Source organism: Mus pahari, chromosome 3 (genome assembly GCF_900095145.1).
Source record: "Mus pahari chromosome 3, PAHARI_EIJ_v1.1, whole genome shotgun sequence".
Taxonomy (NCBI): domain Eukaryota; kingdom Metazoa; phylum Chordata; class Mammalia; order Rodentia; family Muridae; genus Mus; species Mus pahari.
In genome coordinates this window covers 125,324,254-125,350,050 of record NC_034592.1, presented here as the reverse complement: position 1 = coordinate 125,350,050, position 25,797 = coordinate 125,324,254, and the positions used below count along the sequence as shown (strand labels likewise).

Here is a 25,797-nt window from a genome sequence, read left to right as displayed (position 1 = left end):
GTCCAGGGGTGGGACCAGGCAGCTTGAGGAGGAAGCCAGGTGCAAGGCTAGTCAAAATTTACATCCCACCACCAGGGTTTCTCCAGTAGATCCTCAATTATGCTGATTCCTTTGGGTGTTCTGCTAAAGCAACCCCCCTATTTCCTAGGCCTTGGTAAATACTAGAATATGAACATAACTTCCACAGGAAAGGAGGCCCCAACAGGAAATAGAGTCAAAATATAATTTATTGGAAAGAATTTCTGTATATTAACAACAGAAACAATTTACCCATTATTCGCTTACTACTTAACAAATATCTCTGCGGTTTCTGTAATATACATAGACATGCATACCCTGTCTGGATACATTAAGAAATGGATGTACAGAAAAGATGAAAAGGACCCACACAGCAGCAGCTAAGTGTGAGAAAGAGATATTCATAGAAATTGAACAACAGAAATACAAGTCTCCTGGAAGGTAGTCAGGAAGATGTCAAGGTGGGCTGGCATTGCTATTCCTTTGCGAGGGATATTCTAGGCAGTAGGAATACTGTAAAGCTTGAGGTTCACCTTCCAGAGGGACGCAAGAGAAAGAATGGAAAATACTGAAGGCAGAAGAAGTTTTGAAGTCTCAGGACTGAGTATAAGCAGTGTCATCCTAAGAGACAGTGGAAGGATGATGCTGTGGGAATTGTTCTTGAATGACTTCACTCATTCTAGGTCATCATAGAAAAGTGATTATGGGGACTGCAATGCCAGAATATTTGAGATGCTCATCACAGAAAATATAATTTGAAAGGATTTCCAAAGTGGAGTCATGGTGCCAAGCTGAAATAGTCTGTATTTCATTCTAGCTACAAACAGAGAGGAAATAGCATGGGCTTTGTAATAATGAAAATGATTGTAATAGGTCCCACTAAGGCTGAGGGAGCCAGAAATTTGAAGGTGCTAGTCTGTGGGGTCAGAAAAACTGACCCAAGTCCAGCTCTGTCCTCCAAGGTGAGTGAAGTGATCCTGTAGAAAGGGACCAGCAAGGGGCGACAGTAGAGATTCAGCGTCTTTGGGCCATTTGTGCCCACTGGAAATCAGTACACATTGGGGTTTTTTGGTGATTTTGTGATGCTGAGGGTAGATATGAATGAAGAAGAGTGGAGGAGCAACTGTGTTCAATACAGGATATTTCTGTACTTAATAGGGTTATAGGCTTCAGTTAACACTCTTAGCCAGTTCTTTATGCAGCAGTTGTCTAATGCACTGATATATATATATATATATATATATATATATATATATATATATACATACATGCACATATATATATTTCTATACAGATCCATACTTTCAGAATATATTTCATGTTTTACATAAGACATTGGGCCATCTTGACCAGAAGCTTAGAAAGTGTTAGAGCCTCATGTTCTGTGGTTTGAGAAGTTAGTGAAGCCCCATATATTAGTGTTCCCTACTGTACATGCCCCCACAATGGGAATATATCTAAGATCTTCACAGCATGTCTAAGAGTTATGTTTAATGTGTGTATTAAGGATTCCTTCAAATGACCGTCTAAATGGGACTAGTTAAAGTCTTTGGATGACAAACTCTTTAGCTGCTCCTCACACACATGGTTGTACACCAGCGAATGTTACTGATGACATCTTAAAATCGACAATCTCTTACCCTGCAAAATATGTATATAAGCTAAATTTGTGGGAAACGCTCAGTTGAGAATTGTTGATATGTAAGTACAGTCCATCTCATGGACATGTTTATGATGTTTAAGCTGCACTTAATCATTTTGTGGCCCAGGAACCATTCAGCAAGAGAGAAGTAATGAATTTGCTCCTTCAAAGTGTGTAGTAATGATGTCTTGCCTTCTGAGTGCTAAAGGAAATAACTGACTGACTTAAGTCTGACTTACCTGTTTTGCTGATCTGCTGTTCCTTCACCTCATGCTCAAAATTCTGTCCTATGCCCAGTTTTAATTCAGAGCAAATTGGTCCTTCAATTTGTATTTTGCATTTCTGCAATTTTTCCCTAAATTTAACTGAGAAAGACTCCAGTCATCAGCATAGAAGGGCTTTGACTGTGTTTCTGCAGAGATGCCACACAATGTCACATGGGCCTTCCTCCGTTCTGACAGTTGCTAATGAGTGTCATTCCACATAGTCATTGTGTCCACCTTGTTTACATGTTGCTAGAGGAGCAAGGCTTAATTAGATCAGACAGACCCTTTCCTGTCCTTGTTTGTAACTTCAGTTCAGATTAAAAAAAAATATCAGGGAATTTCTAAAGAATTTTAAAGTCTTTCTATACCTCCCTATCAACTTGTGCTAGAAATCTACAGAGAATGCACCATATTCTCCGTGTAGTTAAAATTAAAAGGGCCTGCTATTTTGATTATCCAGAGAAATCTTTGAGTAAGATACACCTCAGATCACTAGAACAGGGCAACCACGGTGGCGCTCCAACAGCCCCTGTTCTTCCCTCCAGCTGGTGTGCAAGGCCTGAGTTCTTGCCTGATTTCAAAAGCAAAATAACTTCATATAAATTGTGTATGCCCAGTGTACAAGTTTCTCATAATGTGTGTCTCGGTCGTACTGCAAACTTGCAAAAGGAGGTGGTTTGCTACCTTGGAAGACTTGAATCGCTGTAAAATAGAATTATGACATTAATTGCATAAATTAGTGTAACATTAATTGTGCAATTAGTATCTGGAATGTGCACTTTGACCATGGTGTGAACTAAATGTTAAAGAACCAGAGGGGAGGTTAAGTGATTCCTCTGGGGAGGAAAGACAGAGGATGCCTTGGAGGGAGTAATTGTCATGGAAACCCCAAGTTGAAACTCAGATGACCCTTCCTGTTAGGGAAGGGTGTGTGTGGTCCTCATGAGGCCATTCAGAAAGTCAATGTAAATATGCCATATTTTGTGTTTACTAGTTCTGTGTGGGGAGAGAGTTTTCTCCCTGGGAGCTGGTGTTAGACATGTAACATAGGGTTAACTAGAAGAGGCTCTGAATCCTGGCTGAGAGAGTTGGTGCTAGAAGGGAGTTGGGGCATGATCGTACCTACACCAGAAACCTGGGCAGGGAGTAGTGTTGAAGCCCAATCGCTGTGTTCTGAGCAAAGACATGGGTAAGACTTCTGAATGTACATTTCTAACAAGTTTCTAAGTAAGGATTGTACTTCAGTTAATTCAGACTGCTTTAGATAGTGAACTTAAATATAGAGAAGAAAAATTATTGACACATGTATGCCAGCATTAAAATGCTAAGATATGGAGGAAAAATATTATCCATTGCTCAGAATGTGCCAATAATGATATTCACTTTTCAGCCCCTCCCTCCACCACTGCCCCTTTTGCTACTGTCCAGTGTAAGAGACCAAAACCAGGGCGTTGTACATGCTGGGCATACTCTACTGCTGCTGCATCTGAGCTCTTTAACATTTCTGCTGTGAGAGTTATTCTGCAGTCACTGGGTAACAAGTGCCTAGACAGATCTCTCTGGTACTTATGACCTCATTCAGCCCAGTATGACTATGAAGACATAGATAAGCATAGTCCTCACCTCACTTCTCTGCCCTTTCCTTCCACATGCATGCCACAGAAGCACACTGCCTCCATTCTAAGCACTAAGGACTAATCCCAAGAAAATGAGAGGATATAGTTAAATACATTGGGGTGCAACTTTAGGAATGGTCTCACAGCTTCCACTTGCTGTCTCACCATCCAATGCCCATTGGCGCTGTGCCTCTCATAGAGTTTATAGTATGCAGTTAAAGGAGTTGGAATCCTTTAGCAAGGCGCTATACTAGGGCTGCCATGAGAAGGAGGAGTCATACCCAAAGTTGTGATGTGGATGTGGTAAGTAGTTAGATGTTAAGCTGTGAAAGCCACAGAGGAAGAGAGTATAGGCCAGAGGACCCTAGCTTCAGTGCCCAGGTTCCTTTATCCTAGTTTTATTTGATCTTTTTAAAGGCCTTTTCTTCCTGGAGAAAAATTTAAAACATATATTCCATTTTAAAGTCACCAAAGAGCTAGAGGGTATTAAAGACAAGTCTATCTTGGTGCTTGCTATTCTAGTTGGTATTTAGGATGCCTCCTGTGTGGCACATACTCTTCTAAGGGGCTCTGACCAGAGAGTAAAAGAATGGCTTTCCTGGAACTCACATTTTAGTGAGGCAGAAAAGCCAAACTAAGATAACAGTGTGCCATTATCTATCTATCTTTCTTTCTTTCTTTCTTTCTTTCTTTCTTTCTTTCTTTCTTTCTTTCTTTCTTTCTNTCTNTCTNTCTNTCTNTCTATCTATCTATCTATCTATCTATCTATCTATGGTACTCAGATTTTGCTAATTCCAAAATTCAAGACAAAAAGGGAGGAAAAAGCAGGGTCAAGGTGGGTGTGCAGTTTTAGATGGACTCTGATGGAAGGGCAGCACTGACAGCATGGCTTGAGAGCAGACATGAAGAAGGAATCAAGGTAACTACTCATGTGGATGTTTGGAGTGCAAACATTTCTAAAAGAGATCAAAGCACACATTCTCTGCGATCTCACCTGCAGTGTACAATCTTGATAACTTCTGGGTCTCTGAGGCCACCCCTGCAGTGTACACATCTGATATATTCCAGGTGAGCCTGGTGTCTGGAGAGGTTTTTTAGATGAGCCCAAGGAGAAGACAGAGCAGGTCAGGGAAAGAACTCCAGCTTGTACCTCACTAGAGTTGGATGTTGTGGGTCGTGTTACATTTGTGCAAAGAAATGGCCTCACCTGACAGTGTTTAACAAAACCCCCTTTAACAAAAGAATGAACAAGAAGAGAGACAGGCAAGTCAAGGGACCAACATTAAAATTTGTCAAAAATAATTAGGGAGGGATGATGGACCTGGTGAGGTATGGCCAGATTCATATTCTGAATAATTAAAATAGAGGGTTTGCTGGTATTGCATGTAAGGTATAAGAGAGGAACATTAATGAGGATACCACTGTTGGAATTGAATGAGCAGAATGACATTAACTGAAATGGGGAGAGGATGAGGGGATGAAGATGATGAATTTTAGTAACTACCTCGGTGAGCTTCAGGTGCATTTTAGATGTCCATGTAAGATGTGGGATATATGAGTCTAGGTTGAGTGGAAGAAGAACGTCCTGGGAGTCCTGGCATGTACATTAGATCAATGAGATCACTGATTGAGAGAGTGCAGGTAGAAATAAGACACGTTCAAGGATGAGATCCTGCTGCATTTAGTATTTAGAGGTCAGGGATACGAGAAGTCCCAGCAAAGGAAAGTATAAAGATAAAAGAGGAGCAGCTTGGAAGCCAAGTGAAAATGTGAGAAGGAAGAGTGAGCCAGCTCTTCCTCAAGATGAACTGAGGGCATGATGAAGAATTAACCCATGGACTTAGCAATGTGAGGTACTGATGACCTTGGTGGAATGCTATTTTAGTGTGGATTTAAGAGAAAACAAGAAGAAATAAATCGATGATATCATAAGAAGTGTGTTTTAATGGAAGAGACAGTGGAGGACTAGCAAATGGCATAGTAGTAGCATGTTTAGGTGGTTATGAGGATAATGTGACACAGAAAATACATTGGTGTATTAGAGAAGAGAATTAATGTGTTTCTCTGGAAACAGAATGGATTGCAGCTTAGTGTTCTAGAGAGTTGAAATGGAGGTCTGAGACATTTGCTGCTCAGGCCAGGTGAGGCTCAGAACACCTGGTGTAGATGAGCAGACCCTATCAAGAGTTGTTAGTATGGTGTTCTGTTGGTTTATACTTGCATGGTCTGTTAGAGCAGTGGTTCAGCATGAGGAGTCACCTTCAGTCAGACAGAGGTGACAGATGTTCCCTACTGGAGGCTGAATTGACAGGTGCTCCTTCTACATTCTGAAGTGCTGCTAGATCTTGCGGGTGCTCCATTGTGAGTCTGAGAGGTCTGGTGGAAATGTTCCCATTGGACTCTGAGTTACAGACAAAGCGACAACTTTCCTTGATGATTTTCTCATACCAGCAGTCATGTCTCACCTCACCTCACCTCAGACCTCATACATCTTCGTACTCACTCATCATGGTTGTAGCCCCAGTAGCTCTGCCTTTTCTGGCATTACACACCACCAGCTATATGGGAAGTGAGTGGGCTCCTCTCTGGTCTAATTCTCCCTTGGATGCCCAGTTCCTGTCCAACCCAGGCCATTTTTGCCCTGCCCTGCCCTGCCCTGCCCTGCCCTGCCCTGCCCTGCCCTGCCCTGCCCTATTGCTTGTGCCAACCTTACCCCTGGACCTCAACCCTGACTCTGCAAGGTCAAGTGAGGAATGATCTGAAGGAAGACCTTCCAGCCTGGCTGCAGGGAGTAGCGTTCCCAGCTGGAGTGCCTAGCATACCAGTGTGGCATGCCACAGCTGAAGAGCACCTACATTGTAGCCTCCTTAACAACTCACTTGTACTTATGAGATACTTGTTTTCAGAGAAGAAAATAAATGTTAACAGAAAAGCAAATTCAAAAACCTAATAATAAAAATTGTTATCATTGTGTAACACACATACACAAAAAACCAAACAGCTCATTTACCAATCTAGAACTGAGCGACTGGGACAATGCTGGGATTCAAGACACTTCCTCTGGAATCTCCCTATCTGGGTATTCTTTCACTGTGGCTTCTCTTCCACTGATGCCCCGTGGTTTTCTGTACATTTCTCTAATGTGCAGATTGAGATTTCCCGCCCCACTGCCTTGTTCAGATGTGGGGATGTCACAAGAAGTACAGCTGAGGATGGCTGCCCCACTTCCAGTTGGCTGGGTGTGTTGAGTGTGGTACAGTGTCTTTAGATGGGAGAATATCAAGTTGAATTGGACATCCCCATGGAACATCCAGAGAAGGTTGTCTTTAGGCTGGGTTTGTGGTCTGGAGCTCAGAATAGTGGCAAGTGGAGCTGAGAAGTAAGATTGATGGTGGTGCTCAGCTGTGCCTCTGGAGGCTGCTGAGGATGCCAGCTGCTGGTGGCAGTGATGGGCTGTGGTGCTTGCTTTGATCCCTGGAGATTAGGAAAAGTCAACGACAGAAGTTCTCTCACTGGAGAGATAGAAAGCCAACTGTTGCGTATTTTAGATAGTAGTCACAAACACAATGAAATGTTCTCCTTAATTCTTTGTCTTCTTCTTGTCTTTCCTTTCTGTCCACTGTGGTGACCTTTGGTACCCACACTAGACATTTTACATGGAACACATTGCTGTACCCAAAAGAATATCCTCTGGGATTCTACCAGCTATTGGAGAGTTAAGGGATACTTTTTTCTCTTATATTATATAATATATCTATAATAATAATAATAATATATTTTCAGGGTATGTATATATATGGTATATAAAAAACCCAACATATATATGTATGTGTATGTATATAAATTATTTGGGTGAGTGTGTGTGTGTGTGTGTGTGTGATGGGGGGAATGAGAATGATGGGCACATGTGTTCATAACATGTAGCGGTCAAAGGACAACTTTCATGAGTCAGATCTCTTCTTCCACTATATGGGTCTTGATGATAGAACTCTGGTCTTCCGACTTGGAGGCAGGTACAATTCTTGCAATATGTAAGAGGTAGGTAGGTACCACTCATAATAAGACATATGAGACATGGCTGCAGAAGATGCATGTTTAATAGCACACAGTTACTATTTATAAGTTGTATTTATGCAGCTAGATTAATGTTTTCAATTTGGAGACATTTTACATGCTAATCATTTTTAATTTAATTTTTAAACTATGTTTTTAAAAGTTAGGTACTTTTTTGTTGTAATTAATGTTGACTTGTTTTTGCTTTTTTGCTAATAGATTTCTGTCCTAGATGAGACATGGACTGTATTCAGGCGTTATAGTCGTTTTCGAGAAATGCATAAAACATTGAAGCTAAAGTATGCAGAGGTGAGTTATGAAATCGTTATTGCCAATTAAGAGTGCACATTTTTATAAAGAAAGTGAGCTGATGGCATTAGCAGCACCTCCTTCTCTCAGCTTCTCAACACTGGATCCCACCACCTTATTTCATCTGTCAATGTTACTGTCTTCATTCTGTCCTTTTTACATTTCTCTTGTACAAAACTGACAGATTTTCTGAACACAGATTTGGAAAATAGTAAATAGTAACTGAACTACATCCTTTACATAAATGTATGGTTTACTTGAGATGGTTTAATCAACTTATAAGTTTCAAACAATAAGATTTACAAACATGAGTCGGACATGGTGACCTCTGCCTTTAATCCCAGTTCTTAGGAGGCAGGAGCAGGTGAATCTCTGTGAGTTCTAGACCAACCTGGTCTACATGGTAAGTTCCAGGGCAGCTAGGGCTGTTAGACAGAGGAATCCTGTCTTTAAAAACCAAAACTAAAAAAGAAGAGAGGGAGGGAGAGAGGGAGGGAGGGAGGGGGGGGAGAGGGGAGAGAGAGAGAAAGAGAGAGAGAGAGAGAGAGAGAGAGAGAGAGAGAGAGAGAGAGAGAGAGGAAGGAGAGAGGGAGACAGGGGGAAAAGATCTACTAAAATATAGCAGTGTTACATTTGTTGGGGTAGATTTACTGCTTTTTCTGGTAGGAAAAATCCATTCCTGCAACCTTCTCTTAATGAAAAATTAAGTCATGAGATTTATTTTACCATCAAACAATGGAGAGAAGGTTAGTGACATGAAATAATCTAGAAGCAAGAATATATTGCATACATAGGATACCCAGAGTGTATTGCTACATAAATAATCTCTGTCTTTTGGGAAAATACCGGATTTTAAAATAAGTTTAAGTAAAGAAAAATGTTGCTAGTCTGAATTGTATTTTCAGATGTTCACAATAATTTTGCTTCAGCCAGAAGAAGCTGTGTTGCGCTTCAGTCCTGTAGGAATTTAGGGTTGAACTAACTGCAGCCAACAGTCACTTTCCATTCTGTGTACTTTCACTAAGTGTTTCCCCCCACTGTCTATAAAATGCTAGTGTGTGATGAATCACTTCTTAGAAGGAAAGTTTACTGCAGTCTGCTTCACATGAGTAAACCAATGTTCTTTAACACTGCTGTGGCTTTTACCCTCTCTTAATGGTAGGAAATGAGAGGGAAGTTTTTGGGTTTTTTGTTGTTGTTGGTTTTTGTTTTTGTTTTTGTTTTTGTTTTTTTGAGACAGGGTTTCTCTGTGTAGCCCTGGGTGTCCTGGAACTCACTTTGTAGACCAGGCTGGCCTCGAACTCAAAAATCTGCCTGCCTCTGCCTCTCAGGTACTGGGATTAAAGGCATGCACCACCATCACCTGGCTGGGAATTTTTTTTAAACAGAATGATTGCTTGATTTGCAGAGTCAAGGTAACCCAGATAAAATTAAGCCATCTTCGAAGTTCTGTTATTCTGCTGCTATACTAGTCATTTTTAACAGATTTGAGAAACTTCTAGTATGCATTTTATAGTTCATTATTCTCAAAAGGTTTCATTCCAGAAGTAACCATATCAAGTTAAGTCATGAAGTTTGCTTCTAAAGTTTACCTTTCTGTCTCAAATTAATATTGACAATAAAAAGGGGCATTGTTGTACAAATACTAAATACACAGAACAGCTTGATTTTAAAGTGAACCTTGTAGCTTATTAGCTTCCTGATTATGAATTACTATGTCAGTTCTTTAATAATGTATAGATTTTGCTTATTGTCATACTGTCTCTAAAGTCCTCGAATAGTACATCGAATAAGTCCTGTATTTGAAACAGGAGATGTAAACTGCATGTACATGTGTGTTTGTACATGCACATGCCATTTATTTCGTGATTTTTTTATTCCAATTCTTTAATGAGTTGAACTCATTCTGTGTATTCACAGTCCTCTAGCTTCCAGTAGTACTATAGTGTACAGGAATAAATGTCTTTCCTCTTACATATCTCAAATTCTTATGGAGAGAGACTGACTGTGAACAAGGAAAGAAAACAACTGCTTGTCTTGAGGAAGGCTGTGTTGCGGGTGTCATTTTAATTAAGTCTGCTGCCTCATATGAAAATACCAGTGAATAGTGGTGGGGACAGAAGGTTAATGAAAGGCCATCCCAGGACTGGGATCTTTGACCAGATGGAATTCATGCTCAAATGAGTAAAGACCGACACAGAAGAGTTTAAAAAGGGACCTGAGCACATCTCTGTTGGCGCTATTTTATTTTAAACAAAACATCACAACAGAAGCCATCTGCAAAGGTATGATAAAAGAAAGTTTACCTGGGCTTGGCATGATAGAAACTTGCAAATCAGGGCTTCCTAGTACCAGGAAAAGGATTTGAACGGGGACTGTTATGTGTAGAAATCTTTTTGTGGAGGGTGATATGTATATAAACAAGTTGACATATATTATTATAAAATGAAGAAAACCAAACTGGCTTTCCTTGTCCATTAGCCTCTTGAGTCACAGATCTGCCACTCAGTAGTGACATTCTGCATTCTCTTGAATAAGAAAGGACTAAGAATAAACAGATCCCTTAGGTACTCTCACTAAGGTGAAGTTCCACAGAGTGAATAAAACAGGACACCTGTACTGTGGCCTAACTAGGCAGTTGGGTAACCTTTAACCAGGCAGGCCAGGCAGACTCAAAGAGATAGAATCTGAGACCTGAATTTTGTGAAGCCATGCATAAACTTCTAGAACTGAGCACATCTTAAGTCATGGAAAGCAGCAGATACAAAGGCTGTGGGGTGGGTCCTGATGAATGGCCCATGAGGTCAGGGTGAGGATGGAGATTGACATCATGATCACTTAGGGTACTAAGCTGTATTCTTAGTTTGTGGGAAGCCATTGGTAATAAAATAAGGTAACAGTGGCCTGGTATCACTTTGTAAAGGTCATTTGAACACTCATTTGGAGACTGGATTGCTAGGATGGCACGAAGCTCAAATCCAGAATTATATTTATAGATTAAATTTGAAGATGTTCTTAAACACCCAGTTGGAGATGTCAAGGAAGACGAAGGATAAGTTGGCAGTTTTTACAGGAAGATATATGAACTTCTCCTAAAGTAAACGCTGGTGTTTAGATCAGTAATTGTAAGGCCATTTCTTTTACTTTTGTTTTAATTCCTAGCAATGGTTCAGTATTCAGTCTATTATATTCCTGACTTATGTTCACAGGGGCCCTTTCCTAAACACAGCCTCAGGACTGAGATGGGAACCAAGAACGGAAATTGCTTTTCTGTGTTGAGTTCAATTTTGTGGCTTATAATTACTTTATCCTGAGGACAAAATACATTAGTTATGAAGGAGACGCTGAGACGCATGTGTGAATGCATTTCAAAGAGAACAGATCACAGGAGCAGTGGTCTGAGACTGGCAAACATGGCATGTGGCAGGGGAGGCCTCGGTGGCACCAGTGTGGTTTTCAGCTGCCACCACACTGTAGGCCTTGCACACCTACTATGGGCCTGGTGTGGTGCTTTCACCTCCTGTCACTCTCCCTCTGACTGAGCAGTCAGTGCTGTTACCAGCTGGGGATGGGGTGGGGAGAGCATTGTGGAGGAGCAATGTGAATGACAGCAACTTGTGTGATGAGGTCTCACTGTGTAGTCTCGGTTGACCTGGAGCGTCCTGTGTCCACCTCCCCAGTGCTCTGATGATGGCCATGTACCACTATATCCGTCTTCATTTCCTGTTTCTAAATGAACACTATTAAAATCTAGAATTTGAAAGAATCACATTACATTTGAAATTCTTATAGTGCTTTATTCTAATTCTATATTAATCTTATCCCATCAAAGTAAAGCAACTGTTTCTATTTAACATTTCAAGGCAGAGCTTCCAGATAGAGTTGACTATCTATCTGCTCTGTACACTCTAGTAAATTTGGGTTTCTTTTGTGCAGCTTGGCTTCACATCATCTTATTCCTAAGTGTCTGTTGCATCTCAAGATTAGTACTGTTTGCTGGATACTTGTCAAGTATTGTTTCTGTCATTAATCTGTGTGTATTGTTTTCATCTATGTCTATAACATTAATCTTAATCTCCTACTTCCAAATACTGAAAACACCAGAAAACACTATCCTAGGCACTTGACTTTAACATGGCTTCTTCTGGTAAGCCACGGGATTGCTGTTCCAGGACCCTGGAATTGACTTTGATGGACACATGTTTCATAGATATGTGGGGATGTATTTTCTTTACCCCACTCCATCACCACATTGGGCTCATTTTTCTGTAGAGTTAGAAAACTATTCTTGTCTTCACCGATGTTCAATGATAAGGTTTCAGAATGATATACATGCACTAAGTTTACTCATTACAATGTTCCAACATTTTGATTGAGTTGGAAAAAAGTTGAAAAGTACAGTGGAATTCAAAATATATGGAATCTGTAATACGCTCACTAAGATAATCTTTTGACACCTTAAAACTTCAGTTTTAGTTACAGCCTGTAATCTTTTGGAACTTTGTCTAAAATTACATCCTGTTCTTTCACATTCCCTTCTGGAGTATGTTCTCTTGGGGACAGACTCCAAAATAGTTGGATGTGACAGTTCCTTTTATGGAGATTTTGATGAGGTTGTTTCAGTGCTTCTTTTTGGTTTCAGATAATAGATCCTAAGTCCATGCTTTAAAGATTGAGGAAGGTATACCAAAGTTTGTCTGGTTTTTGGTAGAGGTAAGGATAGAGGGTCTTCCAGCCCTGATTTGAATGAAATTTACTATTTAGACAAGACTCATGGTCATCTACTTGACTCTGCCTCCCAAGTACTGGGATTAAAGGTATGCAGCATCACTATACATGATAAATATGACCAATCTTCTCTGAAGGTTGTCTTAATCTAAGCCTCTCAGGTATCTATTTGTAATACCTATCAGGGTGTATCTATAACTTCAAGCTCAACAGGCTCCCATAGACTACACACAGCATCAAGCCCCAGCTTTCCCACCTCCCATTGTCCATCAGGGTAGACACTCCAGCACTCTGTAGCAATTGGTGCAGGAGGCTGTCTGGTAGCTGGTCCTTTTGCCCCACATTTTACAGGTGAAGGCCCACATACTTGAGAGATGGGTAGATACGGGTATCTCTGGCCTGAATCCCATGCTAGAGTGGAATCATTGTTTCCATAGGCAGAACTTCCATGGTCACTACAAAATACATGTAGGTGGACTCACCTCGTATGGAGGAGAAAGCTGTGTCCTCCTACTAGGTAACTGTCACCCCTCTAGTCCAGAAGTATCTTACTGGGATAAATGTCAGTTTTTGCTTGGGCAATACTGCCCATTAAGTTGACTTAGCAGCTTTTCAGATTTCCAGAATTCATTAGACCAATTCCCAGACCTTTTTGGGGGGGTGCTCCTTCTCTGGACACTCATGGGCATATCTATGATTTCTGATCCACTTGTAAAACTTTCTGTGAAGAAATTGTATTATTGTTCAGTTGTATAAAGCCAAGGAGACTATTCTGAACTCAGGCAGGGTGAGAGTCCCAACGACCATCATCCTTGGGAGAGCATCTTCAAACTCCTTAACCATTATTCATTACATCTCTCCACATAACCCCATTACTGTGATAAGTTATAATCTTTCTTTAAGGAGATATACATGTGCATAGTAAGCCAATGACAACAATAAGGGGCTATTGATCACTAGAGGTCTGACATGTCACCAACAAAGCAGAAGGAACCAAGGGTTTTTAATAAGCAAACCAACTTACCAAATTAAGCCACTTAGTTCTATAAAACAATAAGAAATGGAGGGTTTGGGGTGAAAAGATGGAAAATAAAGCTTTAAGCTTTTTCTTATAAGACAGTGACAATACAAATTTTCTGAAGAAAAAAAATGAAACTAAGTTCATTCATTTTTTCACTTATGTATTTATTTATTTAGTTTTTTTTTTTTTTTTAGGCAGGGTTTCTCTGTGTCAAACTCTGCCTTAAACTCAGATTCACCTGCTTCTGCCTTCCAAGTTCTGAGGTTAAAAGACCCACAAGGCCTGGCTCCTTTCTCCTCTGTATTACCCTCGAACAGCACATTAGCATAGGACAGACACCATGTGGATCCTAGTCCCTTCAGAGAACAAGTGGGATTTCTTCCCACTGAAGATGCTGTATTATTTGGAGATTGTACAATTGTTATTTTGCTTTTATTTATGCATTTTTTTATATTAGCAGTTTCTTCCAGATTGCACACAAGCTGACTCCTTAATTTGCCCCCATGATGTACTGACATGTATCATGCAGTCTAACAGTACCTCCTGGCTTTATTTGTTTCTTCTATTGACCTTGTACAGAATATTAATCAAATTAAATACCATGTTTTTAGATCCCACGTCTGTAAAATGGTAATACGGCAGCTAGTCTGCAATACCTCCCTGTAAACTGCAGGCAGTTCTGAAGGATGATGCAGCATCCGCCAGATTGCATGTTTTTCATATCTCATCACACAGACCATTTCCACAGTGCTGTGTTTGTGTATGTATGAAAATCATGTACTTTTACTTTACTAAATCACTTTGTCTTTTAATTATCAGCCAAATTGTGTCCTCAGGAACTACCTTCCTTTACAGGTTCACTTGTTCCTCTAAGAAGAAGGTGGAAATACTGTTTATGTCCAGAGTCCAGGATGTACACTTTTGGGTCCTGATGCAGTCTTAAGTCCAAAAACCATGTTCACAAAGAAGCTAGAAAGAAAATGACAAATGTTTAAAGGCACATCAGTCTTCACAGATTGTTATGAACAGCAGAGGCCTGGCATAGCCTCCTTCTGGCTCTGTGGGCAGCTGTCCTAGGCTCAGACTCTGTTCCATGAACAACCTTTTACAGGCCATAAATCTATAATCCCTAGGGCCATGGAGAGAACTGGTGCTAATGTAGGTTCAAAGGTCATGGCTACTGCCCAGCCTTCTAAAGGACTTTGGTTTTGTCTTCTTACCCTTCTGCTTGCCCAGCCTTCTAGGAATTGCCTTAGACCGAGTATTTGTGCCTTCCAACATTCATGTGTAAAATTTATTCCATATTTAGTGTTATTATACTGAGACCTATGGGGGGTGACTAACCCATAAAGTTGAAATCCAGTTGAAAGTGATTGATGCCCTAATAAAGTGAGTCCAGGATGCTTAACTCCTCTCTGCTGCCAGAGGAGGACAACAAAGGAGGCATTTGTGATGAACAGGCACTCACTAGGTCTGCTTCATTTTGGTCTTGAATCTCTCCATCTCCAGAAGTACTTTTCTGGTGGGCAAGCATTGCCTTGACTAAGGTAGTTTCTTATAGCAGAGATTAAAGTGTGTGCCCTAACCCAGTAGAATCTTCCAATGAAAACAATTAAGCATTGGAATTGATTGAGGATCATTTTGTAATATTCTTGGTTAGAAATAATTCTTAAGCCAGTTTGTGTTATGCTGCTTAGAGGCAAAAGAATGAGCAATGAAAATTGGACATGCTGTGTCTTAAAATATATAGTCAAGGAGCTGGCTCAGCAGTTAAGAGCAATAGCCACTCTTCCAGAGGACCTGGGTTCAATTCTAGGACTCACATGGACAACCATCTGTAAGTACATTCTCAGGAGATCTCAGGAGATCGGGTGCCCTCTTTTTGCCTCATTGGGCACTAGGCATATATATGATACACATACATATAGGCAAAATACTCATATGCAAAAAGTAAATAGATAAAATTATGCACACACACATTCAAAGCAAGTACTAAGTGAACTCCTGATGTCCATGCCTTGTAAAAATAAGTTACATATAATAGGCCTCGCTGCCTATCTATACCATAACTAATTCATCACTTAAAGATCAGTAAGTTACAGAAGTTTTCTGCTGTCAAATCCAATCCTTTTCTATCAAATACATCCCTAAAGGACCTCCTTTCTTTTTATAATGCTGAGTGAGAGAATACTATTTTTAGAATCTTCAAGTAAAACTAGTAGGTCAAGACATTGGGCGCAAACTTCACAGTCAGTCCCACAGCACCCAGAGGAAGCTCCATTCCCAGGTGCTCTAACACTCCCAGGATCATAGGATCAGAGGTAAGGAGGACACATCTGCCCCAACACCAAGAATAACTGGGACCAGCAGGATCTAGGAACCCAGCAACCTCTCGACCAATGGCACAGGTTCCTTCCAGTCTGAGCAAATGCTCTGAGTAGACCTTGGGAGTGAACTCCACAGCCAGTCCCACAACACCCATAAGAAGCTTCACTCCCAGGAGCTCTAAAATGTACAGGATTATAGGATCCCAGGATCCCAGGAGCTTGGTCACACCAGGATCTTGGGGTCCCAGAGGCACCTTAACTCCCAGGAGCTCTGACAAACCCAGTATCTCAGGATTCCAGGATCCAAGAATCACCGGATCACAGATACAGCTAAACTCTGAGGAGTTCTGACACAACCAGGATCACAGGAAAGACAGGCTCCAGTCAGATAAAGTGAGAACAGGTAGCACTAGAGATAACCAGATGGCAGGAGGCAAGGGTAAAAACATAAGCAACAGAAACTAAGCTTACTTGGCATTATCAGAACCCAGTTTTCCCACCATAGTCCCTGGATACACCATCACACTGGAAAAGCAAGATTTGGATCTAAAAATCAATTCTCATGATGATGATAGAGAACTTTAAGAAGGATATAAATAACTCCCTTAAAGAAATACTGTAGAACACAGGTAAACAGGTAGAAGCCCTTAAAGAGGAAACACAAAAATCACTTAAAGAATTACAGGAAAACGTGATCAAACAGGTGAAGGAACTGAACAAAATGAACAAAATCATTCAAGATCTAAAAATGGAAATAGAAACAATAAAGAAATCACAAAGGGAGACAACCCTGGAGATAGAAAACCTAGTAGTTTTCTATCCGGAGCCATAGATGTAAGCATCACCAACAGAGTACAAGAGATAGAAGAGAGAATCTCAGGTGCAGAAGATACCATAGAAAACATGGACACAATAGTCAAAGAAAATGCAAAATGCAAAAAGCTCCTAACCCAAAACATCCAGGGAATCCAGGACACAATGAGAAGACCAAACCTAAGGATACTAGGTATGGAAGAGAGCTAAGATTCCCATCTTGAAGGGCCAGTAAATATCTTCAACAAAATTAGAGAAGAAAGCTTAAAGAAAGAGATGCCCATGAACACACAAGAAGCCTACAGAACTCCAAATAGATTGGACTGGAAAAAAAAATTCCTTCTGTCACATAATAATCAAAATACCAAATGCACAAAACAAAAAGCAGTAAGGGAAAAAGGTCAAGTAACAAAGGCAGACCTATAAGAATTACACCATACTTCATACCAGAGACTATAAAATCTAGAAGATCCTAGATGCAACTCCATAGGAAGAACAACAATATCAACCAACCAGACCCCTCCAGAGATCCCAAGAACTAAGCCACCAACCAAGGAGTACACATGGCTCCAGCTGCATATGTAGCAGAAGATGGCCTTGGCATCAGTGGGAGGAGAGTTCTTTGGTCCTATGAAGGCTTAATAGATGCCCCAGTGTAGGGAAATAGAGGGCAAGGATGAGGGAGTGGGTGGGTAGGTGGAGAAGCACCCTCATAGAAGCAGGGCGGAGGGGGGGTGGGATGGGTTCCTGGGAAGGGTGGAAGCCGAGAAAGGGGATAACATTTGAAATGTAAAAAATATTCAATTAAAAAAAATAGTAGGTCACTGTGTTAAAAAAAAATTGGGTTTTGTGCATTCTGCTCTTCATTTGGTGCCCAGTGGGTACCACTGGAGGGAAGAAAACAGAGATGAGGTTATTTAATTCATGTGTGGACCTTCAGTTTGTGCTTATAGAACCATTTCTCGCCTTCATTTTCCCCAAAGCAGCACCAAATAAAGATGAGAAAAGAAACTAGCTATTGGCCTCATATTTGTGTTGGAGAGCTATTTACCATCCATCACTGCAGTGTATTCTAAATGGTTTATATCCAGCATCCCGCGGATAGTACAAAAAATTGCAGATGTACTCACTTCCAAAATTATAACACTACCAACCATAGCCACGGGAATATAGGAAGCTTTCAATGAATTCAGTTTTATAAAGTTCTCAGCCTCCTTGAATCTTTAAATAGCAAATAGCTATGTAGTCAAAAATAGAAGCTTTCTGACCTGCCCTGTTATCATCCAAGGCCCAGGTAGCCAACTGAGTGGTTTCTGCCACCTCATTCTCTCAGCTTGGTAGATAGTTGGTGTTAGAGTCACTGCTTGCAGGATAAGTAGAGAAAGAAAGACCAGAATTCAGAGAAACTGAATTGCCTTGGGATGGTTTTCTAAAATATATGGAAAAGTACTCTAGACTAGCAAATCCCGATTTTGTATATTTGATGCAGGATCCAGGTGTGTGTAGTAACGCAGCAGCCTCCTCTGGATGGGCTCTTTAGGCTGCTAATTAAGATACTGCCTGCTTTTCCCTTCATGCCCATCTTGGCAGCACTAGTTGAATGTTCGGTTTCATAGATCTCTAATGCTAAATAGTGAGAGCCTGTAACCTGTGAGAGAGCGCGTTGTCTCAGCATTAACAAAAAAAGATAGGCCAAGGCCTGAACAGTAAAGAACCCCTGAGCCCCTGGAGAGGTGGGCTTGTGTAGTCCTGTCTTCTGTAGCAATGAAAGATAGATAGATTACAACTAGAAACTATTTTCAGAGTATGAATTCTACATTCTAAGGGGCCTTCATGACTGAGCAACCCATGTGTTTACTTTAGAAATAAGAAGTCAATACTCAGAGAGAAATCAGAAGTCATACAAAGAACTTGAAATGGACATGGTTTATGTATGCTGATTGTTGGTCTCATGTTCATCCTGTGCCTCCCTCTCAGTTTCTGTATTTACTAAACAAGAGAATAGTTGCAGAATTCTGTAAATGAGACAAAATGTCACAAAATTCATTTTTTAAACATTTGCTCATAGCAAGTCCCCATGGACTACTAACTTAGATAACCAGGAATTGTGCCCTTTTCTTTGAATGTCAGTACCGTGACAAATTTTGGCCTATTTCAGACCCAGAAAGAGACAATTAACATCATAGCAAGAGGTGGGAAATGCAAGCATTGAACTGAATCTAACTTCATATTTATTCTTGAAAACACAGTATTTAATATTCACAGATCTGACTGTATTTGTTACTTTCAAAAGTTATTGCAACACACATGAATGCTATCAGGTCTGTCTTCACTGGTTCACGCCTGAATGAAATTGACACCAGCATAGGGAAGAGTGAGACTGTGTGTGGGAAAATTAATCTCTATACCAAATATAGCCAGAAGCCATGCAGCCCTGTCTACATTTCCAAGCCCACTGCCTCTGTGTTGCAGCATTTTGGAGAGAAGATGAAAGCAGTTTGTGTTAGTGATTTGTCCTCCTTGGGATGTTAACTGAGCCACCCACAGGTCTTGCCTTGCTCTGCTGCAGCAAGTGGGTCACGAGGGTCAGCATGTGCCAGAGTCTGAGAGGGCCTAGGCTCATAAATCTTGTGTGCAGTGGGTACAGGCCAGCCCATCAGAGGTCTGCAGGTGGTTCAGTACTCCCAAAAGGCTGCTGCTTCGTGCCACTAACAAATCAAACCTGGGAGAGAATTGCTTATTTGTTTGTGAGTGTATTTCTCAGTGACAGCTGTTCCTATAAGGCCTTGGGAGCTGCTATTAATTTTGAGTAGTCAAAAATGCTTCCTTCTCGTCAGCTGTGAGAGTTATGGCAACCTTTCGATGAGTTTTCTTTATTTGCATTTCTCAAAGCCTGGGGCGGCTGAAATTTATAGCCATAAGCCTGCAGGGTGTGGCTGTTTCAAAAGCTGCCAGTTATATGCAGGTAGGTTTCTTTGTAAATGGCAAACTGAAGTTGACTTCACCAAGGAAAGGGCCACATTCCATTTTCCCCTGCAGTCTTTAAAACTTGAATGCTAGGTGGGTAGCTAAGTGTTGCTGACTAGGAAATGAGGAATGGACATACACATGTTCATAGAAGTCACATGATGTCCTTGTACTAGTAAGAATTCCACAACTTTTTTAGTTTTTAGTTTTTCTTTGGTGATTCAGCTTTATCTACTTTATTGCTAAAAAAAATATCACAAAACATAAGTTAAGCTTTTCATTACTTATTTCCTACACTTTAGGCTGCCATTATTTCTATCTTAAGTAATAATGATGCCACTCACCAGACCCCACTCTCTCTGTCGCCTCCAGGATGTTCTGGACTCCAGCCTCAAAAGTGGGCTTGGCCAGGAAGGGAACGCTTTTAATGGAAGCAGACTTTTCTATTACATTTAGCTTGCCTTTCTGATGTCAGCAGGCTGGCCAACTGTAACAAACGTTGAGGCCCGAGTTGGAGTCTGATGACATTGAAGAAAATTAGACCAGGTGTATTCGCTGGGAATCAGAAAGAGAAAAGTTAAAACCATCATACCAATGAAATTTTCACTCTGATCAGTAAGAAATGCCATGGTTTAACAGAAATCTGGTTTTATATCTAATATGCATACATATGAATGTAGATATAGCTACTTAATGTTTGTAGCCTTCTAAGCTGGAGTTACATACCACATAAAGTGTCTGTGCTAGTTCTGTGTGACTGTTAATCATTTTACTCTCACGAATATTCTTCACACAGCCCTGCTTTGAACCCGACACATGCAGTTATGTTAGCTGACTGATCAGAACAAAGCTGCTTACTTGCTGTCGAGATTCTTCATGTACTAAGAGAAAGACAAATTCCATGAGAAGTCAGTAGGCCTCAGTATATTGATTTCATTTTCCTAATTTTCTTCCTTTTGTCTCTAGAATGTTTTATTTACTGAATTGCAAAGCAAGTTGGTTGTTATTATTTCTCTCAGACCAAAAAAGAAAAAGTGCTATTTTAATCTTCATCTGTTTGTTTCCAGTGTTTTGCTCTGCATAATCAAATTTCAAAATTATGCAAAGTAGGCCATAGAGCTGTTGTTAAAATTTCTTCCAGCACTCTCTAGCCTATCATATCTCCCACAAACACCCAATTTATTTGACCTCAGTCATCATTTTTAACTTTAATATCCAATTTTCCCAGAAGAGCTCAAATGCCTCTTCACCATTTCCCACTCCTGCTGGGAGGCCAGCGGCTGTAGCCAGAAAGGATGCCATTTTGAGAATTTTCTCATGAATACTGAGTCGCCATTTGTGACTGTCCTTCTTCTGTTCTATAACCTCTCGAAAACTAACACGTTCCACTATTATACTGGGCTTTATTCTCCCTCGCATCTGAGCCTCACTTGAAGTGAGAATGTTATGAAGGTTTTAAGGGAAGTGAGATGCACTCCTTGAGAGCAATACAGTGTAGCCAAGATAATAGGTAAACCCCACCATGTGTCTGAAGTGCCCCTTGCAGCTCAATGTGAAGAGATTTTAATCGCCAGCACTGGAGTTCCAGGGTTTCAGCAGAGAGGAAACATCAATATCTCTGCTCAGTTCCTTCACTGGAACAGAGGATCAAACCAGGAACTGGCATGTTCTGCAAGTTGCTCTCCAGTGAATAACCTGTGATTTGCTGAGCCAGAATTTGCAGCCCAATCGTGCCAAATCACAGGTTATTAAAAGAAAAAAAAAAAAAGACATATGGTGTTCCTTTAACCATTCCTTTAAACTTATAAAAAGAGTAATCATTTTTTATTGTTTCTATAAAAGTGATGCATGCTCATTTATAAAAATTGTGCATGGTACAAGAAATAGAAGAAAACAACAGGTTACCCAGTCATTCTCTAACTATAATGAATGTTCCTGCCTAATGACTGCTATTTTAATTTTGGAAATGTATAGGCAGATACATGGATAGATATAAAAAGGAATTAAAGAGAATGGACCCAAAGAAGGAAGCAGCTTTTAAACATGATGTTTATTCTAGATCTACTGTTTTAAGTACAAGCATTCAATTGAATTTTACTTGCATTTAACACAAGTGAAAGCAAAACTGAAGAAATTGTTGAACTTTAAAGTGTCTCTGCCATGAGATACAAGTCCTCTAAAACTAGTGTGACTTCAAGAAAAATGATTATTAAAAATTTAATGCTAAAGTTTTCAAGTATCATATTTGTGCCTGCAAATTATCAGTTGACTGTTCTAAAATAAATAGGATTCGTTTATGCCCACCTCCCAATTCTCACGTTATCATTTCTAGAGTATCAGGACATGTAATACATTCTTTTGCAATGAACCTTTGGTAAAACCTATGTATGCGTTTTAATAGAGCCAAATGGTCTTTATCCTGGTCCCCTACTTCTGAGATCTTCTTAAGCTATTTCTTGGCTTTTATGGTCATTGGATATTCTTGTGTAGTTATACCTTGATATCTTTCACCTTCTTTCTTGCATGTTGGAAGATGCCTCTCAATGGCTTTGTCCCTCCCTGCCATATGCTAGGGGGATTTTCCCCTCCCTCCTTGACAGTGAAAAGCCCACTGAGATCCTAGAACTTAAATTCCTTGAGACTTGACCTCTAGGACTAGCCCCACTCAGACCTCCTAGCAATTATACAAGGCTGTGCTGAGCCTGCAGCCACTCCTGTCATAGAGTTGAAGGTTCTAGCACCCATCTGTCCAGTTTGGGGTCAGTGACATGACATGGGACTTTACTTCTCTGCTGGATCTAAGTTGGCTTGTTGATTTCTGGGCTAGCACTTTTCCTGTGTGGGTGTAGAAGCAATACCTTCCAAGTTTCTTACATATAGGATCATAAACCATAAGTCTCACTGTGGAAGGTTTAGAACACAGGAAACAGTGGTGAAGATAGTATAGAGGGCTCTTAAATACCTCACCAGTTTCCCCTCTTTGACATCTCCCCATTAGGATAGCACAGTCTGCACCACTAGCCAACATGGTGTACTGCTGTTGACCACATCCTGCACCCCACCTTTCCCTCCTAGGATCCATCTACAATGGTGTACTTACTGTATTCACTTCTTATTTCCCTAGTACTTGCCTTTGTATTTAATTCCTACAATACAGGTCGGGAATTTTACAGAATGTTCTCAGCTGAGATTTCTGTCATTTTCCCCTGATTGGCTGAAGGCTGTAGATTGAGGAGAGACAGAAGTCAGGAGTGATGTGTCAAGCATCACTTCCTATCACTCTGACCCATCACCAATGACAGTGACCTGATCACCTGACCCAGGTTTCTCTACTGTAAAGTTTCTTGCCCTCCAGGCCTTCCCACATTCTCCCCTCCCTTGTGTTCTTTGGACCAAGTTACCCTGCAGTCAGTGTGTGCCTCAGGAGTGGGGAGAGAGGCTGCACTTCCCTAAGGATCCAGCATCTTCACAGATCATGTCAAACTGTGCATGGGAGCTTATGTATCTACCCTTCCCTTTTGGTTTATTTTATCAATTAATCATTACATTTTTTTTCTTGGTTCTAGACCAGTGCTGTTGTTTTCCTTGTTTTGAACTTGAGCTGCCTCCAGCAGTGTTCCTCAAAGTGACCCTGCTGTGGCTTTGAGTTCTTTAAGGGCATCTGTGTCTCCTCTGCCCTAGACCTAACGCAAGCCACTTCTCCAGGGCAGACTTGGTCTTCCGTCCTCTTTTCCTCAGTCTGCAGGCCACATGTCTCTTTGGGCTTTTTTTCCTAAGACATGATCTGTATGGCACATATGTGACTAAATACTCACTTGTCTGAGTTCTCCCAGTCATTTGGCCATTCATTCGGTCCTATGTGTTTATCATCTGACATTTATTTATGTTTTCTCCAATACCACCCAAAGCCATGACCTCATTTTTTTATGGCAAAGTGCCATTATACAGATGTTCTAGAGAGAAGGAACGCAGTGGGTGAAGGTCTACTAAAGTAGCTTAGAATTCCTTTGAAAATGTTCCCATCTTCTCTCTCTCCCCTCCCTCTCCCTCTCCCCCTCCCCCTCCTTCCTCTTTACCTCTCCCTCTCCCTTTTTCCCTCCCTCCCTCTAAGGTATTCAGGACAGTAAGATCACTGTTTATGACTGACAGAGCTTCAGGCCTGCCCTCTGGCCCTTTCTTCATCTAGCACCAGAGATCTAGGCTTCCATGGACTCTTGTTCCTGAGCCTTGCCTGCTTCTGCCTTCCAGAGGGCATTCTGTATCCAGATATATAATCTTTGATTGCTGTGGGGCTGTAATACCTGAGGGTGTGGGTGCTGGCATCCATGGGTGGTTTGTGGATCACGAGGTGGATGGTGAGTGATGATGAACAAGCTTCTGGGTGAACTCTGTACCCTGATCTCTTTTTGGGGTGGAAACTCTGCAGGTGGCTTGAGCTGCATTACAGACAGTTTTTCACTTTTTGTTCCTTGTTGTTTGCAGCACTTTATGAGGAGGTAATGGAGGGCACATAAAGCCATGTATCTTCTTAGCCAGACCCATTCTGCTCACTGTCATGGATTCTAGAAGTTGGTCTTAGTCCTGTTGTGTTTTCAGCATGTGACTCTATACTGCACAGGGGAAATGCCATGCTTGTTCTTCATGAAACCGTCTAGAAAGAAAGGGGACTCTCCCCTGGGTACCAGATGCCAAATATCTCCAACATTTTATATAAATCAGCCATATTTGCCAAGTCCCCATAAAATTCAGTTGTCACGAGGACAATAGAACTTCAGAGACTTTAATTTTTTGAAATGTTCGACACCAATATTCCCTAGTCAGGGGTTATAGCGGGAAGAAAGTGGAGCCTATACACATGATGTTTTTTCCTGACAGGATTTCTCATGAGTGTGGGAACTAAAAGGGGGCTGGGGAAGGAGGGGGAAGAGAGAATAGCCCACTTCTGGCCAGAGTTCCTCCTATGCTCTGGGCAGGCAGACGTGGGAAGGCTGTCGGACGCTTTCCATTCTGCCCCGGGTGGGCATCTAAGCTAAGGACCCCACTCCATGGGGGGTGGACAAGGGGCCCCAGGGCGACACCCTGTAGCCCTGGGGATATGGGAGAGAGGGCAGAGGGATGTGGGGAAAGAAGGGGAGGGAAAGAGCCCACATCCAGCCAGAGCTCCTGTGCTTTGGGCAGGCAGACATAGGAGGTCTGTCGGACACTTTCCACTAGGCCCCACTCGACGGGAGGGGGAACGGGGGGGGGTGGACAAGGGACAGGCACCCTGGAGTGACACCCCGTAGCCCCGGGGTTATGGGAGAGAGAGCTTAGGGAAAGAGGTTCCCACACAGGCAAGAGTAAGCACAGTGGGCCTTGAGTCCAGGAGACAGTCTATGGTTTTAGAGCTTTATTATAGAAAGGCAGGGAGAAAGAGAGAAGGTGGAGAGACAGAGACAGAGATAGAGACAGAGAGAAGCCTAGTTTTGAACTAGATTACTCACAGTCTTGGGAAACTTGGAGTTCTGATGATCAGACCCTGATGTGCACATCTGTGTGCGTCTTCTTTAGCTGGTTCTGTCTCGAATGGATGGCATAACCATCGTCTTGCTACCATCTGTGGGAACTAAAAGGGGCAGGGGAAGGAAGGGGGAGGGAGGATAGCCCACATCCGGCCAGAGTTCCTCCTAGGCTCTGGGCAGGCAGACATGGGAGGGCTGCCAGAAGCTTTCCACTCAGCCCCAGGTGGGCATCTAAGCCACTGCCCCCACTTGACTGGGATGGACAAGGAGCAGCCCCCAACTGGGGCCCGGAGGTAACTCCCTGTAGCCCAGGGGTTATGGGAGAGAGGGCTGAGGGAGAGATGTTCCCACACAATCGAGAGTAAGTGCAGCGGGCCTTGATGAACAGACAGTCTATGGTTTTAGAGCTTTATTATAGAAAGGCAGGGTGAAAGAGAGAAGGTGGAGAGAGAGAGAGACCGGCCATGGCCAAGAGGAGAGAAGGGGGAAAGGGAGAGAGAAAGGCAGGGGGGGAGGGAGGAAGGGAGAGAGACAGA

The 25,797-nt window shown here is 41.6% G+C and overlaps 1 protein-coding gene across 2 annotated transcripts in view; it reads left to right on the top strand.

Annotated features, from left to right (window-relative positions):
• Kif16b (kinesin family member 16B) overlaps positions 1-25,797 on the top strand; it is a 266,295-nt gene that overhangs the window by 201,805 nt on the left and 38,693 nt on the right. For both annotated transcript variants that reach the window (XM_021192396.2, XM_021192397.1), the window contains one exon: positions 7,815-7,904. In XM_021192396.2, the coding sequence (XP_021048055.1) occupies positions 7,815-7,904 (90 nt within the window). The remainder of the gene's footprint in view (positions 1-7,814; positions 7,905-25,797) is intronic.